The following is a 19,456-nucleotide window of genomic DNA, read 5'->3' on the forward strand; positions in this document are numbered from 1 at the left end:
GTTCTTAGCCACTGAGCCACAACTCCACCTCTCTTAAGGTGTCTTTACTCACGTGTCTATATATCTTGTGTTATGAGATAAAATTCTTCCTGTGAATCATGATTTAACCAACTGAAAGTCACTGCTGAAGTTGAGAGCTGAGTTCTGTCTTGGTTTGCTTTTCTTTGATAAAATATTCTCACAAGAGCAATTTAAGGGAAAAGAGATTTGTTTCCACTACAACTCAAGTTTGTTACAGCCCATCGAGTCAGGGAAATCAAGGCAGCAGGAGCTTGAAGTGTGGCTGCTCACGTGGCACCCACTATCAGAAAGCAGAGGGTGCTGAATGCACACTGAATGCATTCTGGTTCCTGTCTCCACTTTACAGCCAGCATCCCCTGCCTAGGGATTGGTCGTGCCCACAACTGATGGGCCTTCCCACAACAATTAATATAATAAAAATAGCACCCCTTTCCCACACTGGCTTTCCCTGGGGCCCATCTGCCAGCTGATGCTAGATGCTACCAAGTTAAAAATGAACATTAGTCATCACGTTCTATAGTCAACTTCCTCAGGTTCAAATCATGACCGTATATTTACTCGGAGCAAGACATTAACAATGTACCTCTCTGTTGATGCCTTAGCTCTGTTGCATGTGACATGTATTATAACCATTGACAATGAAGTGGAAACCTTGTACATAATGCTCATGGAGTAGACAGCCACTGTGGTATTACAGTTGGCAACGGCATTTCCTTCTGGTAACATCTGTACAGTGCTAATACAGAGCTTCAAATATGCTAAAAGCTCAGCAGTTATCATTGTGGAAGAGACTCATGACCCTTCCCATCTCCCGGGTACCCCTGCTTTCTAACACAGAATGGTGACACTTTCTCAGACCCTCACAGATAAGCAACGTGTGCTGGTAAGCTTTTGTCGACTTGACACAAACTAGAGTCAGTTGGGAAGAGAGAACCTCAACTGAAGAAATGAGTTTATCAGATTAGCCTGTCAGGGGAGCATTTTCTTGATTGATAATTAAAGTAAGAGGACCAAACTCACTATGGGCAGTGACATCCCCTAGGCAGGTGGTCCTGGGCTACATAAGGAAGAAAGTTGAGCAAGCTATGGGAAGCAAGTCAATGCCTATGCCCCTGCCTGATCGAGCTCCTGCCCTAAATTCCCTAAATGAAGGCCTCTGATCGGGATCTGTAAGCCAAATAAACTCTTTCTACCTTCAAGTGGTTTTAGTCAGTGTTCATCACAGCTCTAGAAAGCAAACTAGGACACAGGCCTGTTGGCTAGGTCTGGCCAATGTATGATAATGGAAGGGATGTGCACTGTTTCCAGACCTGAATAATGCGAGACCCTCCCCCACTTTGGCTCTCTTGGGACAAACCCTGAAGATTTGGGTTGGAACAATAAACAGAGGAAACCTCTGTACCCTGAGTCCCAAATGACTATGTGAAGGTAGTCAGCAGCCCCTGTGAGCCGTGTGATGAGTGGCCTTGCTTTTTGCATAGCTGCTTTATGGGGGGTATAATCCATATACCTTAAAACTCATTTTTCAGAAAAGTATACACTGCAGTGGCTTTTAGTATATTCACAGAGTTGTAGCATAATGAATAGTACTGTGAGTGTAAGAAACTCCGGCTTTATACTGTGGGCATTTGACAGCTAAAAGGAGGTTGTCCTTAAAAATAGATTTTTAAAGATTTATTGTTCATTTATACCTCTCTCTGTGTGTGTGTGTGTGCATATGAGTATACGCCATATACACCACATGTGTATAGGTACCTGCAGAATCCAGAAGAATCAAGGTTCTCTGGAGCTGCAGTTACAGGCAATTGTGATCTTCATGTTGGTCCTGGGAAGAGCAGCCAGTGCTCTTAACTGCTGAATGATCTCTCCAACCCTGGTTTTGGTTTTTTTGTGAGTGTTGTGTTGTGTTCTGTTGTTTTATGCATATGGGTGTTCTGCCTGCATGTGTGTCTATGCAGCACATGTGTACCTGGTGCCTTCAGAGGCCAGGAAATCGCGTGGGACTGGAGTTGCAGACAGTTGTGAGTCTCTGTGTGGGTCCTAGACATTGAACCCGGTTCCTCTGGAGGAGCAGCCAGTGCTCTTAACCAGCCCTGATGGTTGTCTTTTAATTGCAAAAAGAAATGTGTTTACAAAGGAAATAGTCTGACCAACGGTATCCTCTTTTGCTCTGCTCTCTTCCTTTCTCAGAAGTAGTATGTCTTCTCCTCTTACTCCTCATTAAACTTGTCACCAAACATTTACATTGTATGTAAACTCCTGTTTACACACTTTGTGTCTATTTTTGTTTTAGCATCATTTCAAAGACACTCTTCTTTGTGTCTATACTGTCTTCATATTTAATGGCCTAAACTTTATTTCTTGCTAATGTTGGCTGTTTGCAGATTGTATGTGTGCTGCGCTGATTTTTGTATGCACACACACAGAGAAGTCTGTGCAGTGCTGGCATGAAGTAGGAGCAAGTAATGTGCCCTGGGAATAGTCTCTTCTCTCCACCCCCCAGTGTGTGTGTGTGTGTGTGTGTCTGTGTCTGTGTGTGTGTGTGTGTCTGTGTGTCTGTGTGTGTGCGCATATCCACACATGTTCTCTTAAGCTCTATCCTCAAGAAATAATGCCTGTGGTGGGAATTCACTGTCAGAATATGTTAAGCTCCCTAGTACAAGAATATCTTACAGAGAGGTTCACTTTAAAGGGTTTTCTATGGAACTCACACCCCCTGCCTCTGCCTCCAGTGTGCTGTGAATAAAAGTGTGCTCTATCATGCCTATATCCTTATTTATTTATTTAATATTTTTAAACATTTTTTATTTTGTTTTTGTTTTTCAAAACAGGGTTTCTCTGTATAATAGCCATGTGTGTCCTGGAAATAACTCTCTCTCTCTCTCTCTCAATCTCTCTCTCTCTCTCTTTTTCTCTCTCAGGCTGGTCTCAAACTCACAAAGATCTGCCTGCCTCTGACTCCTGAGTGCTAGGATCAAAAAGTGTGCTACTGGCCGGGCGTGGTGGCACACGCCTTTAATCCCAGCACTCGAGAGGCAGAGGCAGGCGGATTTCTGAGTTCGAGGCCAGCCTGGTCTACAAAGTGAGTTCCAGGACAGCCAGGGCTACACAGAGAAACCCTGTCTCGAAAAACCAAAAAAAAAAAAAAAAAAAAAAAGTGTGCTACTACTGCCTAGCTTTCTTCTTCTCCTTCTTCTTTTTAGATTTATTTATATGTAAGCACACTGTAGCTGTCTTTAGACATCTCAGAAGAGGGCATCAGATCTCATTACGGACAGTTGTAAGCCACCATGTGGTTGCTGGGATTTGAACTCAGGACCTTTGGAAGAGCAGGCAGTGCTCTTAACCACTGAGCCATCTCTCCAGCCTGCTTTATTCTTCTTTAAAGAAGGATATTATACATGCCCAATAAATTTTACAAAGATTATGGAGGCAACAACAGGAGTTACCAGGAGACTATTGTAACAGTGTCTCATCTTTAGTGCCAGAATTCCACAGGTGTGTCTTTCTACATTTGACTGGCCCAGGCAAAATACTGTGTTTTAGAGGGTCAAGCATATTTAGTTTATTTTGCAATAACAAAGCTTTTGCTACGTAGTGCATTTCCCTAGCTGGTGATGACTCTTCTGTGATACCACCTGTCAGTAAAGACGCACACTTTGGTGGTGGGTGATAATGCCTCTTTTATCTTTTGAGACAGGATCTCGTTTAGCAACCAGGTTGACTACAACATCTCGGTCCTTTCCCCTGTATTTTCTTAATGTCAAGTAAAGAGATGTGAGCTGCCACACAGAGCAAGAGCATCGCTTCACAAGACATCAGTCAGCTCTTTGTGTTTGGACCCAGGAGGTTCAAAAGGCAGAGAAAGTCTCTATGCCAAGAGGGATTTCACAGAGGACAAGTGGTGGGCGTCAGGTCACCTGTTATCTTACACAAACCAAATCCCCAGAACTAGACTCAAATTCAAATACTATTCTTTAGAGAAAAAGTACACCAGAATTTCCACATGCCACCAGCTGTGGGGATTGGTTTTGTTAACAAAACTCAAGTGGAAAATATCTGTTCTTTATAAATTTTCCCTGGGATGGGAGTGGAGAAGTGCCACTTTTTAAGAGGGCACCGACTGGAAAATCACCAGAATGGGATTTAGAGAGGTGGGGTTCCTGACTCATTACTTTGCAGATGCAGTTGTCCGTGTTGCATAATCAGGGGGCAACTGGAGCATGGCCCAACAGAAGGAGACTGGAATGAAACAGACCATCACTCAGAGGGGTGTTGGACGAGTGCCAAAATTGCCGCCATAGTTCTCGGGCAACTCGGATTATTTTAGGAAGAGTCTTTTGTTTTTCTACCTAATGCAACTGATTAATTTATTTCGTGCCCCCCTAACATGGAATCATTGCTGTATGAGAATGGACTTTTCCTACTATGGGATTGTTCACTTTTTTTGTTCTCTGCCTTTTCACTTTTCCTCCAGAGTTTAGCCAACTTGTTATACTGGAACCTGCCGCTCAAGAGTCTTACTTTCCAAAATCATTTATGTGTGATCTAGAGATGAAACTTATGAGGGATCATAGCTTAACGGTTATGGATTTTGCATCAAGTCTTGTTGAACCAGACTAAACATGTTCTGACACCGGTAGTGGTAGAAAGGTACTACAAACGGTATTTCGTAGTTCTCTGCAAAACCGGTTGCAATCATTTTAATAGCGGGGATGGGGGTGCTTAAATACACCTGAAACTTAACTTTTAATCTGGGGGGGGGGAACGCTCTTAAATACACCTGACGCCTATCTGCTCCATCAGATTCAAAGCAAGGTGTGTAAGATTCCAGAAGAGTGTCATTCTGAGATTAGAAAAGACACAGACGTCTTCTTATGGGCTCTAAAACGAAACCAAAATTTCTCCCCAGTCTCCTTATCTCTAGTCTGCTGGTTATTTTCAGAGCGTTCAGTCTGGTGCTACAGCAGCGGGCAAACACTCTGCCACGTGGGGCGCAGGCAGAGCAGCTGGAGAATTCCGTGCCGCTAGGACCTAGGGAAAGAAGCATCCTCGCCGACCCCTTCAGAATCGCGGCGTCGACCAATCAAAAGGATCCGTCTCTCAGCCGTGCACCAATCGCAGGCGTTCTTTCTGCAGGCCGTTGGGGCTATTTAAAGGTGCGCGCCGGAGCCAGCGCTGCACATTTGCAGGTCCGGGTTTGTAACGTGCAGCGATCATGGCCAGCCATCTGGAACTCAACAACGGCACCAAGATGCCCACCCTGGGCCTGGGCACCTGGAAGGTAGGCACGCATCAGGGTGCGACCCGCCGCCCGCTGGGTGACCCCGAGCGGCCTGCGCGGAGCGGGGCTCGCGTGGCGGGGCCTGTGAGCGCATCGGGCTGCGGCCCGGCGTGTGGGGCTTCGGGCGAGCAGAGCGCGAGTCCGTGTGGGCGTCCCAGGTGAAGACACACCCACGGGGACCCGGGTGAGAGGGATTGAAGCAGAACCCTAGATTTGTCATCTGGCACCTGTGGCGCCCCAGCCTCACGAGTGAATTGACCTCACTTGGTGCAGATGTTGCCCTCTCGGGAATGAGCCACTTGGGCCTATGGCCCTGAGATAATTAAATTAGCAGGCGAGAGCTTGCCAGGAACCAGCTTGTTTCTCTGTCCTCTAAGTCTCTGAGTGCAGTTCTTAACGGTTGCGGAACTCCTGGAGAATTAATCTGGCTTCCGCATTGCTGGGTGCCACCCACTGATAAGACTTAAGGCGAGATATCCCCAAAACCTCAACACAACACAGCAGAGTTGAGAAGAGGGCCAGATACATCATAGTGAAATACAAAAAGAAAGAACCGATAATTAAAAACCAAAAATTATAACTGATTTGATTATTTGGCAACTAAGGAACCAGTTTTGGTGGTATTGCTGAAGCAGAAAAACCTAGCTCTTAAGCTACTTGCAGGGTAGTTGTATGGTATATTACAGACCGCTGCTGTGACCTGGATCTTTAAGAACCTTGAGTATGGGTGGACCTGGGCAGTAAGCACTTAGACACAGTGAAGGTAAGAGAAAATCAGGCAGGGTTGAATTTAAATGATTTGAAACCAGACAGAGTCTGTTTCTACCCAAACTACAGTTAAAAGGGGTAATGCAAATGGAGAATAAGAAACAGGTCTTAGACTTGCCTTTCTCAGAACGTGTATCTAAGCCAGTAGATTAGCAAGTGCGGCTTTTGTTTCCTTACGGGTCCTTGGTGACTGCAAAGGTATGATTGAGTTACAACTGTGATACCAGGTTGAATTCGGTGTGGTGGAATGATAGGAAAGACGGTTTCCCTGCCATAGCAAACACAGCTACTGGACACAGCACACAGGGGCGCATGTAACTACAGTAATTTGTAATACATCACCCAAATTATGGGTAGGATGATGATACTTTAATTCTGTCCCATTTCTCCAAAAACCAAGCTCATAGCTTTAGAAAATCGTCTCATGGGCCAGCATTTTGAGATCAATTCTGAGATAAATAAGGAGTAAGCATTCATAAGCCAGTGGCTAGAGCGCATGCGACAGCCCCAGAGAGCTGGGTGTTTGTTTAAAATAACATACATTTGTATGTATAGATCGTTTTGGCTTCTTCACAGACATTTTTGTCACTTCCCACTGTGTCTGGCTCTCAGAATGGATCCAAAAGTCAAGTTGAGTTAGGTGGAGGTGAAGAAAATGTCCGCCTGTGTCTGGGGGCCAGGGGAGGTTGGGGTAGAGAGTGTGGAGGGACAAAGGGTAGCAGTGGACATGAGGTCAGTCAAGACTTCCAGATTTCCCTTCCTTGCATATGTGATGACACAGTATAGTATAGTCACTGTGATGGTCACAGAGGGTGTGTGGATGCACTTTCTTGTTCTTGTGGAACCACATCTGTGTCTATGTGGTACCCCACAAATCACAACAGGCCTCTGACAGTCTGTATAATCCACTCTTTGCTTGAGGAGTCCGTTTCTCCTGGGAGGTGAGGATTTCAGGCAGTTGGGAGACACTTTTCCTTGCATTGAGTTTCTTCCTGGCTAACTTGCCTGCCCTCAGGATCCTAAATGCATGCTAAATATACAGTAAGTATTGTATTAAAATAGTGTTTAAGTATTGTATGGTCAGGAGACCTTTAAGGCAGAGCTGACCCGATAGAGACCAGGTCCTTTTACTGATAGTGTATTGACCTGGTTGAAAATCTTCAGAGGACCTGGCCATTGCCTCTTCTACACATAGGCTCGGAGTGTTGCTAGGGATGGAGGGAGGGACAGCTGTGTTCTCGGACGTTTTTCAGTTAATGCCCTCTGTGCCTCGAGACCATGAGTCTTTTGAGGTGGACTTTTTTTTTTTGGCCTAATTGTACCCCAATCAGATTTTGATATCTCATAAACTATCTATGTGCACGTGCCCTATATCCCTTTCACAGGGTCACATGGCATTCTTAAGCTGTGACAGGTTTTCATTGTTTGCCTTTTCAAGTCCGATTTTTGCATCTCTTCTTAGAAGAAAACTGTGCAAGGGTCTTCCTGCCTCTCCCTTAGTTAAAGCCAGCGTCCACTGACAGTCCTCTATCCTGCGGTCTGGGGGAAGTGCGGTGGTCATTGAAGTAGGAGTTTGGTTTCCTGGGTTGCCTGCCGGTGACCAGGCTACACTCTTCCACCTGTCCATCCTTAAGATCAAAGATAATCAAATTTTGCCTCTGCAGAACCAGTCCTGAATCTACATCTCTATGGAGTGGAGACGTCTTAAAATTAGGACAGCTTTATTGCTTGATTACAGTAGAACAAGTTTTATTAGTGTTGCTGCTAAACTAGGGTATGGGCTGTCAGTGTTCTAAGGCTGGGGAAGGGGTCATTCTCGAGGGTTCAGTGTTCATCTCTTGGAATCACTATTTAAATGAGCTGTAAGAGGAACTTACACCATCTAAACAAGTGAGGCCAGTTTCTCTGAATCCAGCAATGGGAAGCGCTCTTTGTGGTGACTCTGGGAAGGACGATCCTGTGTGGGGAAGGAAGCCCATGGAAGGAGTGTTCTTTCTCCTGACCTGCAGTCCAGCCTTTATCTGTCTTTGTCTTCCCATGAAAACATTGCACAGATTTTTTTTTTACCCCCTGTGGATTTTGGTTTGGTGACAATTGTTCCACAACATTGCTTAGTGTAGTCTGCGCCGCTCCAGCTCTAAGGAACAGAAAAACCAGGTTAACCTTAAGCAGAAGGCAAGCAGAGAAGCTGCCGCAGGGGTGGGGCCCCATTGGCCATGGATTCACAATTGGCATTCCATCCAGGGTTATAAATAGGTTACTAGAATTCAGGCATTTGAGACCCCATTCTTTCAAGGTGTTGCAAGCCCTTGTTCTCCCAGGAAATGACTTAGCTATGGGAATCACTATGGAATCAGTGGAGTTCCACAGCCTGGCTTATATCATGTTACCACTTAGGCATGAGTGGCTGTGGCAAATGTTGTGTGGCTTTGCCCAGCCTAGACCTGTGTCCAGCACTCTATCCAAAGCCAAGCACTGCCAAGTCCTAAGTAGGCTTACTGCACGGCAGCAGAAGGGCCTCTAAGAGAAGGGTCAACACAAGTGCCCTGGATCCTGACATAAATCCATTTTGTGCCCTGAGGCAAGGGAACCCCAACTCACCAGGCCCTTCTTGTGTTGTCTTTCTCAGGCAGGAATTTGCTTTTCCCTCACAGCTAATATCAGCCATGGTTGTGTCTGGGTACCCCAGAGAGCCCGTGCTGGGAGAGCCTATTCCTGCATAGGCTGAGATAGTTCCTTGTTACCACAGAAGGAACCTGTGGAGAAGCTACAGGTGCACTCTTGGGTCCTACAGGGGAATGAGAGGGTGCTGAACAGTCTAAAGCAGAGTCCTCCTTGCTGGGTGACCACCACAGCCAACAGGGCTGGAGATGGGCTTGTTCGGGTGTTTTCCTGTCTTATCCCCTGACTGTTTTGTTCGCAAGGCTCCAGACAAAACAGATGTTGGCAGCTGCTGGTGGCCTTGGGGAGTTTTCATTACCATCTGCTTCTGCCCTGGCTCTCCAGAGGAATGTGCTGTGTTCATTCAGCAGTGCCCAGCGCACTGTCTTGTATGGCTCTCCAGTCTTGGCAGGAGCAGCCCAGGTTGGGGAACAACGCTGTGCAGTCTGGGGACTGGGGAAGCCCATGGCCATGCAGGCTCTTCCTCCTCATTAGTGGCCAGGCTTCCCAGGTTCCCTATGGAGCTCCGGTGGTGATCTTCCCAGGATCGTCTTCCCTTTCCATTCACCTCTGTCTGCCGTTACCTCTGAGAGGCCGTCTGTCTGTGTCCACCTCCTGAGTCGGCAGCAGTTGGGCTCTTGGTCTATGATAAATACCATGAACTATTTGAATGAAATGGTGCCCTTTATTACGTAAGATCGCAGCTAGTGGGTTGTTTTTTTTTTTTTAGACAGGGCCTCATTGTATAGCCCAGGCTGCCCTAAGTCTCACAGATTTCATGCCTCTGCCTTCAGAGTGCTAGGATCATACCCAGGCTTCTAGTTATCTGTGCTGCTGGCAAGTGGCTGCCAGGCTCTGCTAAGGTGAAATTATGTGCTGTTCACCTTGTCTCCCTCCACCCCTCCCGCCCCCTCCCTGGGGGCTGACTGGAATGCCGTAACATGAATGCATGTTGCATCATGGCCCAACTGCAGAACAGGAGCCTGGTCCAGGATTTCTGATCCCACTGTTCTCCCTCGGCTTTGTGCAAGCGCCGCCCTGTTTGATTTTGTTCTTACTCTAATGGCTTATATTCCTCCCTTTCCAGTCCCCTCCTGGCCAGGTGACTGAGGCCGTGAAGGTTGCTATTGACTTGGGGTACCGCCACATTGACTGCGCCCAGGTGTACCAGAATGAGAAGGAGGTGGGAGTGGCCCTCCAGGAGAAGCTCAAGGAGCAGGTGGTGAAGCGCCAGGATCTCTTCATCGTCAGCAAGGTATCAATCTGTGAGGATGCCGGGGCCCAGTTCACTCCTGGCCAGGGGGACCCAGCTGCCAGTCAGGTCCACCCTTAACATGATGGCGGTTAGCTCTGTATGGGAGGTGGACATGTGGCTTGTCCACCAATGTAACTCTTTGTCGGACCTATAGGTTAGAGCCCTTTGCTGGTGAGACTGGCTGAGGAGTCACTCACCCTTTGTAAGGAGTGACTTCAGCGACAGAGTTTAGTTCCCTTTACAAACTGGGTTTCACTGCTGGCTGTTAGTTTTAGCTAGAGGCTGTGGGTGCACAAAGGAGCCCAGGTTGGAGGGTGATGCTGGCTCAGCGTGGACCAACTTGGCAGGGAGGCAGACCTAGAGTGTGTTTAGCACCTCCTGATCTGTAGCAATGCCTTGTTTAGTCTCTGTGAGGTGCTCTTGACCTGCCCACCCCCACTTGCCTTGGGGAGGTTGGGACCCGTGGTCTGAGCTGGAAACTCTCCAGCCACTCTGAGCACCGTGGTTATGGGGAGATGAGAGCATGCCTTCCACCTTGGAGCCGTGTGGCTTCCGGCCGGGAAGAGGCGTTTGCGTGGCAGGGATAACATGTGCCTTTGCTGCCTCCAGCTGTGGTGCACATTCCATGACAAGAGCATGGTGAAAGGAGCCTTCCAGAAGACACTGAGTGACCTGCAGCTGGACTACCTGGATCTCTACCTTATTCACTGGCCAACGGGTTTCAAGGTGAGGGGCATGGCGGGACTGGGTCTGTGGGGCCCAGGGACAGTCGTCATCTTTCTTATTGGCGCATTATAGGTGCTTGATTCAGCTCCTCTCTGCTGCCTGGGGTGTGGGCCTTGGACCAGCATCAGTAGCATCACCCAGAATGTATTAGAAACCAACCTTAGGCCTCTCCTGCACTGTCTGATCCACTGGTGGTTCAGATGGAGCCTTTGGAGTTTGGGGGGCACCACTCAGTGCCTCTAGAATGTAAAGCTGACAATCAAGATAGCCGACATGGCTACTACAGTTGACCCTCTTGTGCATGGCTGTAGATGCAGCCAGCCCCGCTGCGTTTCCTTCCCAGGCGTATGCATGCATGCATGAGTCTGTACCTCCATTGCATGCCATTCTCACCTGTGTGAATACATGCTCACAGCCTGGTTCTATGAGCTGCAGAATGTAGAATCATTACATTTTTCTTCTAGCCCATGGCTTGTATTTCAGCATGGTGACCCAGATTGAAAGGCCGACGGTTTTATCCTACAGCTCTGTTTTAGCTCACTGTGGTCTCTTGGGGCCCGAGGAACTTGATTTTCACACTTTGTTTTTTATGACAAGAGATAGGCAGAGTGATAGGTTTTTAGGCCTGAGAGCTGCGGAGACCTGGGTGCCTGAGTTTCCCTACCCTGCCCACACAGCCCTTCTCCGAGGCACGGTTGGTCTCAGAGACTTGGATGTGACTGAATCTCCGTCTGATGCCCTCACAGCTCCAATCATGACAAGGATTCCCATCGGGGTCTCTTTCTGGTGTCCTTTTCATCTTGGCTACCACATATGCCTCTTCCCACCCTCCACAGAGTCTGTAGTGCTGTGAGATCAGTAGTCTGTGAAGAAATGTCACTGATGATTTTGCATGTGTGTGCTTGTTGTTACTGACAGCCTGGGCCCGACTATTTCCCACTGGATGCCTCAGGGAGTGTGATACCTAGTGACACCGATTTTGTGGACACTTGGACGGTAAGATGACCTTGGCTGAGACCCATTTTTATTGCTGGTACCCTGTTATTGTGTGTGAGCCAGGTGTGAGTGATCTGCTCTGCCCTGTCTTCCTGTGCGTTAATCATTCCGTCTCTATGTCTGTCTGTTAAGTCTCACGAACGCCAGGGCAGTTTTCATGGCTGTCCTCTTGTCTTCTGGCCGTGGATGGGAGGGCACATCTGTTAAATTTCTGGACACAAACATGCTTCTGATCCTTCTCCTTTTGAGGTTCACTTCAGTACCTAGATAGAGCTCTCTTTTCTTTTTAGGCTATGGAACAACTAGTGGATGAAGGTTTGGTGAAAGCAATCGGTGTCTCCAACTTCAACCCTCTTCAGATTGAGAGGATCTTGAACAAACCTGACTTAAAATATAAGCCTGCAGTGAACCAGGTAAGCGTCTGCCCGGGAGGATGCTGGCATGCTGCTCTACCAGCTAGTCCTGGCTCTTACCTGTGGACCACATCACCCAGGGAGTGGCCGGGACTTATCATGAGGGGCACATCTGAGAGTAGAAGCTTTGCAGGGATAGGACTTGAGGCCAGTCAGCAAAGACGTGGCTTATGACATGAGCCGTGGGTAGCTAGTGAGAGCTGCAGGCTTTTATCTATTGATAAATGGCCAAGGCCAGAGAACGCCTTGCAGGCTTATGACCGTAGAGCACTGGCAACAAAATTATTACTGTTCTTAATGTGAAGGCCATCAACTGGGAAATGTTGGGGGGAGTTGTTACAGCTTATCTGGAAGGCAGACATATCTGTGTGGGAGAAAAGGGACATTGACCAAGTCACATGAGCTTGTGCCCACTGCCACGGTCAACCCTCCTGCTTGTGTTGCAGATCGAGTGCCACCCGTACCTAACTCAGGAGAAGCTGATTGAGTACTGCCACAGCAAAGGCATCGTGGTGACAGCATACAGTCCCCTTGGTTCTCCTGACAGGCCCTGGTGAGCTTCTGTGGGCTCATGGTCGGAGGTTAGAAATCACCAAAGGGAGTATGATTGATTGGCACAGAGAACGCTTCTGTGCTGCGCGCAGGCCTTCTCCGGGGCCGCTGGGCTTCCTGGGAGGTTGATGTTCCTAGGAACAAGATAGACATTCTTCTGCAGTGGGTTAGCAGGTGGACCATGTCCCCGCTTCGGAGCCTGGCCACCCACCCAGGATCAGTGGGAGGAACAGGCCTAGGGTGGCCAGCTGCCTTGAGTGGCAGTGCTGAAGACTTGATTTCACCATCTCTTTGCTCCAGGGCCAAGCCTGAAGACCCGTCTCTCCTGGAGGATCCCAGGATCAAAGCAATTGCAGCCAAGTACAATAAAACTACAGCCCAGGTATGGGTGCTTCTAGGTCCTTGTGACTGTTGCCTGAACTCTACCCTCCTGGTGGTTCCTGTTAGTCAGGTGTGCAGGGAGCTGAGCCTGTGAAGCCCTCTCTGGAAGTGTGGTTTGGAGCCCTAGAATGCAATATCAAGGGCACATATCTAGAAATTTAGGAAATTAGTTGACCTGTGGTCTTGGCATAAAAGTGCCTGTCCCCATTGCCTCAATATGCAGCACAGACCTCGACCCAGCATTTACTGGTGTTCTTGGAAGCTCATCCCTGTACAAATAGAAGAGCTCTTACTATCTGCAGTATGAGAGATGTTCTCTTTCTCCCATGGGTAGAGTGAGTCCCAGGCAGTGACTTCCTGTGGCCTTGTGATACGCTTGGAGCCACCGATAGAGCAGGCCTCTAGAGTCCGATTTGGACCAGCTTGTGGCTGTCACTAGGCATCTCAGAACCTCTTTACCTGTGCAGTTATAGACTGAGATGATACCACAGTACATGTGCACACGCCACACCTCTCGTCCACAGGTGCTGATCCGGTTCCCCATTCAGAGGAACTTGATAGTGATCCCCAAGTCTGTGACACCTGTGCGCATTGCTGAGAACTTTAAGGTAAGATCCCAGCTGCAGGCCTGGCTTTCCTCCATGGCAGGTGGGTCGGGGTGGGGGTGGGGTTCTCAGGCTCCCCTTTCCCTCCCAGCTGTGTGGTCTGAGCAAGTCACTTGACTGCACTCAGAATCATGCCTGTGTTGAGGGCTGTCGTGAGACACTGAGGCTCACGGTACACACGCAGCACTTCATAGCGCCTGGTTACTTACTCATGCTCAGGAAACATTGCTGTGCTGCTGGTGGGCCATGGACATCCCGGACAGACACCAAGCCACTGGCTCCGTGAAGTGCCTAAGCAGTCATGAACAGGGGTGGGAATGCCTGGACACCCGGGCTGTAGGCATTAAGAATGCCCACCTCCACCACCGCCACTGCAGCTCAGGCTAGCTGGTAAGAGAGAGAAGAGCTGTTCCACAATGGCCTTGGTATCCCATGAGCCTCTGTCCTGTCCAAGCAAAGGGACGCTCTGCTGATTCACAATCAGCCCCACATTAGTCCACAGAGGGCAAGAGAGTGGTTCTGATGACATAGTAAACTGCTAACCCTACCTCACCCTAGTGGCCATGACTGACTTACTGTGTAAAGATGTGAGAAGCGAGACCTGTCCTGCTAGAAGTGGGGTAACACCTCACCGCATAGCTCATTTCTAAAGTATTAGGAAAGAAAGTGTAGCCAGGCAGTGGTGGCGCACACCTTTAATCCTAGCACTTGGGAATCAGAGGTAGGTGATCTGTAAGTCTGAGGCCAGCCTGGTCTGCAGAGCAAGCTCCAGGACAGCCAGGGCTATACGGAGAAACTGAGTCTTGAAAAAAAGCTGGAAAAAAGTAAAAGAAAAAATATGTAGGTGACAAATCTCAAAACACTAACCTAGTGGTTTGTTTGTTTGTTTCTGGTTTTCATCTTACTGTGCATTCTTTGCTTGTTTTCCATGGCTCTGATCACAAGAGAATGTAGCGGACTCTAGGCCGGCACATTCTGTGATCAGAATGTGCCAAGTGGAGTGGGCTGTCTGGGTAGAGCTCCATTTCCAGTGCTGCCGAAGGCCATCTGGCCTAACTGTCTGCATGACCACCATGTGCCCTGACTTCTTCCCTGTATTCTGTTGTGGGGTATCCACCAGAGAAGACTAGTCACACATGAGTTTAAGCAAAGAGAAAATCTTTACTAGCCAGCCTGTGACGACACTGGGTATTTGGGATCCCAGTGTAGCACCAAGCCTTTCTCAGGGTAGCTGTTAAGCACAAAACCACATCTTGGCTGACTCGCCCAGTTAACAAGAACAGTTAGCCAGAGGTAGACGAGTTACAGAAGCCAAAAGGCCAGGTTGGCACATTAAGAGACTTTTCCAGAACTATAGACTTTGATGTGAATTAAAAATTAAGAAAGAAAGAAAGAAAGAAAGAAAGAAAGAAAGAACAGAAGGAAGGAATTGGAAAGGAAAGGACATAGCCTGAACCATGGGTTGGGGGTTGGGGGGAGGAGAAAGAGGGGAACCAAGTATACCAGCCAGGAGGCCAAAGGTGCAAAAGGAGCAAGGCGGGGGGAGTGGGGGGTAACGAAAATGTCTGGGTTGCTTAGGGAAGAGCCTCTAGGGGAAGGTCAGGAAAGCACTGGGCTGCAAAGGTCAGGGTAGAAGGCGGGGTGTGCCTGCCATACCCTCTAATTGGTAGGCACTGAAGGAAGGGGGTTGAGTGAACTTGGAGGCCACGTCGCTTTGATGTTTGGGTTGGTGATGGTGTGTGCCTGCCGAGTTTATGACCTGTCCTCTATCATGGAGTCAGTGTGCTGAGGTCTAGGGCCTATTACATATTCCTGTGTCCATTCTCTTGCCTTCTCGGAAGTGATGCTGCCCTCCTTGCTCTGTACATCAAAACCTGACATAGTCTCTTAGGCCGTCTCACACAGGGATCCACGAGGCGTTATCCCTCAGTCCCCAGCTGGGGTGCATTGCTGGTGCCTCTGCACAGCCAGGGGCTTTGCTTCTGTCCCAGGCTAATGGGTGTTCCAGCTGCTGAGACGTCTCATTCCTGTGCTTCATGGTGAATGGAGCAGGCAGGCACCCAGTAACATTTCCCCTGGTGCTCATCACAGTAGAACTCCTCAGGAGCCTGACAGGAATGACTGAACAGTGCCCTCTGCTTGGAAATCCTGGAAGGGAGAAGCCATTTTGGATATGGCCACAAGTCTGCACCTCTGGAGAGTAATTAACAATCTTCTTGAAGTCCCGTGTTCTCTCTGCCCTCTGCACTCCAGGCAGTGGGAACCATCTGGAACGTCATGGCGTTGTCTCTGTTTCCTTGCAGAGGTTATTGACTTTTTTTTCCTTCCATGTTTGTATGTAAGGTCTTTGACTTTGAGCTGAGCAGCGAGGACATGGCCACTCTACTCAGCTACAACAGGAACTGGAGGGTGTGCGCCTTGATGAGGTGAGTTCCACTGTCGGACTTACTCCACGTCACCAAGCACTTAGAGTAACAGGCATCTCTCGGGCCCCAGAAGCCTGGTCCTCACCTTGCAGCCCAACCTGCTTTCCCACAGACCGTGTCTCCTAATCCATACAGAGCAGGAAGCACTGCACAGAGCCAGGGGAGGGTAGCTGTCAGGAGACCTGTCTGGGAGCACAGTTGGCCCAACTTTGACATTTCAGTTGCCTTTCTGAGATAAGATGCTCCCAGGGGCTCATCTGGTACCCACCTTCCCAGAAGAGTTCGCATGTGATGTAATTGGCTTAATGACCCTAATAAGGAATTTGGAAGGAAGACCCTGGTGCTGGGCTCAGGGTAGTCCCAACTCTGACACATGACACCCCATGACTGTAATGCCACTCAGGCACCAAGGGCCCTTTCAGCTTTTCCTCTACTGGTTTCTTGCTTTCCCTCTGAAATGGGGTTTGGACTCCAAGTCCCTGGGGATTTTTGCTCTAAGAAGCAGCCTGTGTCCCCGATGCCTGCTTTGTCTTTCTAGCTTGATTCTCAAGTGTGGCACTTGTCATCTGCATGGCTCAGTGTTGACTCAGTGGCAGCTGCGATGAGTGCCTTATGCAGTAACGTTGTTTGTGATTCAGGCTGTTTGCGTGTTGCTATCACAGGGCCCTCGGGTTCTAAGTAAGCTGTAAACAGCCAGCCCAGGAGTCTGAAAGGGGACCATTTCTAATATACTAGGACACTTAACCTTTTGACATGAAAATCTTTTTTTTATTTTGATCTAATGGTCAGGAGAAGTGAATCCCCTGCCTATGGGGTCCATTTGGTTCCTAGAGCTGTAGTAGTCACTCAGCCCGGCATTTTCCTGGGACTGCTGATGTTGACATCACAGCTTTTTGGGGAGAGAGTCAAATACCCTCAGAACTGCATTAGGGGATGGGAAGAAATGAGCAGTGCACATTTGCTTGGATTCTGGGAGAGAAGGGCTACTTCAGACATGGGAAGCATGCATCTTCTGAGGAGAGACACAATCTTTCTTAATTTGATTAAGAAAGAAACGACCTTTTTTTATATTTGATTTACCTTCCTGCTCTCCTCCAGAGAGCGGGAGCGAGCTGGGACTTCATGGTATCTATTGTCTCTGATTTGTATTGCAGAATTTACTGGCTTTTTAGTTTTGTGTGTTTTTTTTTTTTTTTTTTTTTTTTTTTTAATGTATACACATACATGCACACGTTCAGGCTTTGACACCTTGCCTGTCTAGTTTTTCTGGTGTCCTTGCCATTTTGTTCCATTACAAGGCACTGGCCCTACCAAATAGACTCTGAGCCTTGGCTTTATTTCATGTCAGCCCTTCCCCCACCCCCCACCCCCCCACCCCCGCTGGTAAACCCCAGCTGCTGTTAGGCTCTCATTTCGCTCCAGATGTCACAGAGGTGCCCTCCTCTGTCCTGGGAGAGCCTGGCTGCTTGACTCGCCCTTCAGGATTCAGCCTGGTACATTTTGTAAACCCTTCGATTACTTCCTTATCTCTGTTCGGGTGTTTGAGCAGATAAAACGAACTGGGTGTGGTGCCCCGTGTTTGTAATCCCAGCCCTTGGGAGTTGGAGGCAGAGAGATCTGAACTTCAAGGTCATCCTCTGCTAACCAGTGTGTTTGAGGCCAGCCTGGCCACGCCAGGCCGTCTTAAAGGACAACAGAAAGATGACAGGATACTGTATGATCCTGCCAGCCTGTCAGAGTTCCCAGGAGGCAGGGATCAGGACTTGCTGCCCAGTGTGTTCCGGGGTAGTGCAGAGAGCAGCCTGTCACGTGCATGCTGGTTCATGACATCACAAGACAAGAGGAGCCCAGAGGCTGAGCAGCTGTCTCAGTGTGATCAGAAGGCTCTAAGACTGGCTCAGTTCACAATGAGACATACGTTTCTGTGTGTTGATGACTTGTTACAGTCAAAACCTTTTCCTTGAGAGCTGACAAGATGGTTTGGAGTGCTCAGACATTTGGCATCAGTCCTGAGGATGAACAGAGTTCTATCCCCGGGACCCACATGGTAGAAGAGAACTCACAAGTTGTCCTTTGACCCCAACATGTGCGCACGAACAAACACACACACACACACACACACACACAGAGTAAATAAATAAGTGAACCCAATTAATATTTGGAAGTCTTTAACTTGTAAATCACATGTGCTCTTCTGACAGCTGTGCCAAACACAAGGATTACCCCTTCCATGACGAAGTCTGAAGCTGTGGCGGGCGGATCCCTGCTCCTCCTCAAGTGGCTTGCACCTCTTCTTTCTGCCTCATCTGCCCTTGCAAGTGTCCTGTGTCTCTGCACTAGGTGGCACCTTGCAAACCAGATGGTGAGAATTAGTTAGTTTGACGTAGAATCTGGAGGGCAGTACCAGTAGCCAAGGTGTTTCTTCTAGCCTTCTTTGGTCTTTCCTCTTACCCACCTGGAGGACTTTAACACAAGTACCCTTTCCAACCAAAGAGAAGCAAGCTTTAGAGCCTAAGCCATGCCACTAACACTTAAATTTGAGTGCTTAGAACTGTAATCCTTTGGGTCAGACTTCTCCTTGCCTCAAATAAAAACTGCTTTTGTGAATTTGGTGGTGGTCCATTTTGTTCTCGTTCTGTGAAACAGTAGCCCCGCTTCTGCTGCACACCCAGCCTGCCCTCCCTGAGTGCTAAGCACAGACTAATGCTGTGGACAAACTGAGGGCCCTTACTTATCCTAGCCTTGCATGGCATAGTGTTAGGGTGAGCTTAAATGGAGGGTGTCTGGGCCTTGTGTCTGGAGACTGAGAGGTCTTAGGTGGGGTATACCCAAGAATTTTAAGGGTCTACACGTGTTCTGAGTGATTGTCACTGTGTCTAGGACTTTTTGCTAGGGCATAAAGCCCCTGGATGTCACACTTTACATGGGTGGTCCTCCCTGTGAAGGCCTGAGTACCTGAGGGCAACAGACTTTTGTGAAGCCCATCACCTAGAAGAAAGGCATAAAAAGCTGACGTCAGCTGGGTATAGTGAACACTCTGAAGTGACAGAAATAGATTTCGGGGCCTGATGTTCTTGCTGGTCTCTGGTAGCATTTCCTAATCCAGGGTTCAGATGACAGAAGGCAGAAGAGATAGGATGCACAATGTGACTCGAGGCTTCAGAAAGCCAGTAGCTCTGTTCCTGGCTGAGTTTGTTGGTTATAGGCGCATCTGATCATGTCTATCACATCTGATCATGTCTAATGATTGCTTTACACGTCACTGATATTTATGCCACTCCTGAAGGGAGCTGGGTGGCAGCGGTTGCTAGGCCTCTTCGGAGAAGGAATGAGGTTCAGAACGTCAACAGCTGAGGCCAAGAGTTCCA

At 48.4% G+C, this 19,456-nt stretch overlaps 1 protein-coding gene across 1 annotated transcript; it reads left to right on the top strand.

Moving 5' to 3' along the window:
* The first annotated feature begins 5,148 nt into the window (after positions 1–5,148).
* On the top strand, positions 5,149–18,695 carry LOC110296013 (aldo-keto reductase family 1 member B1). Its single transcript, XM_021164491.3, has 10 exons — positions 5,149–5,305; positions 9,822–9,989; positions 10,599–10,715; positions 11,634–11,711; positions 12,002–12,124; positions 12,571–12,677; positions 12,977–13,058; positions 13,582–13,665; positions 16,006–16,088; positions 18,290–18,695. The coding sequence occupies exons 1-10, from the start codon at positions 5,240–5,242 to the stop codon at positions 18,330–18,332; spliced, it is 951 nt and encodes a 316-aa protein (XP_021020150.1). The 5' UTR covers positions 5,149–5,239; the 3' UTR covers positions 18,333–18,695.
* The last annotated feature ends 761 nt before the right edge of the window (positions 18,696–19,456 follow it).

This window comes from Mus caroli, unplaced genomic scaffold (assembly GCF_978045245.1).
Source record: "Mus caroli unplaced genomic scaffold, Mus_caroli_1 scaffold_7, whole genome shotgun sequence".
In the NCBI taxonomy this organism is placed as follows: Eukaryota; Metazoa; Chordata; class Mammalia; order Rodentia; family Muridae; genus Mus; species Mus caroli.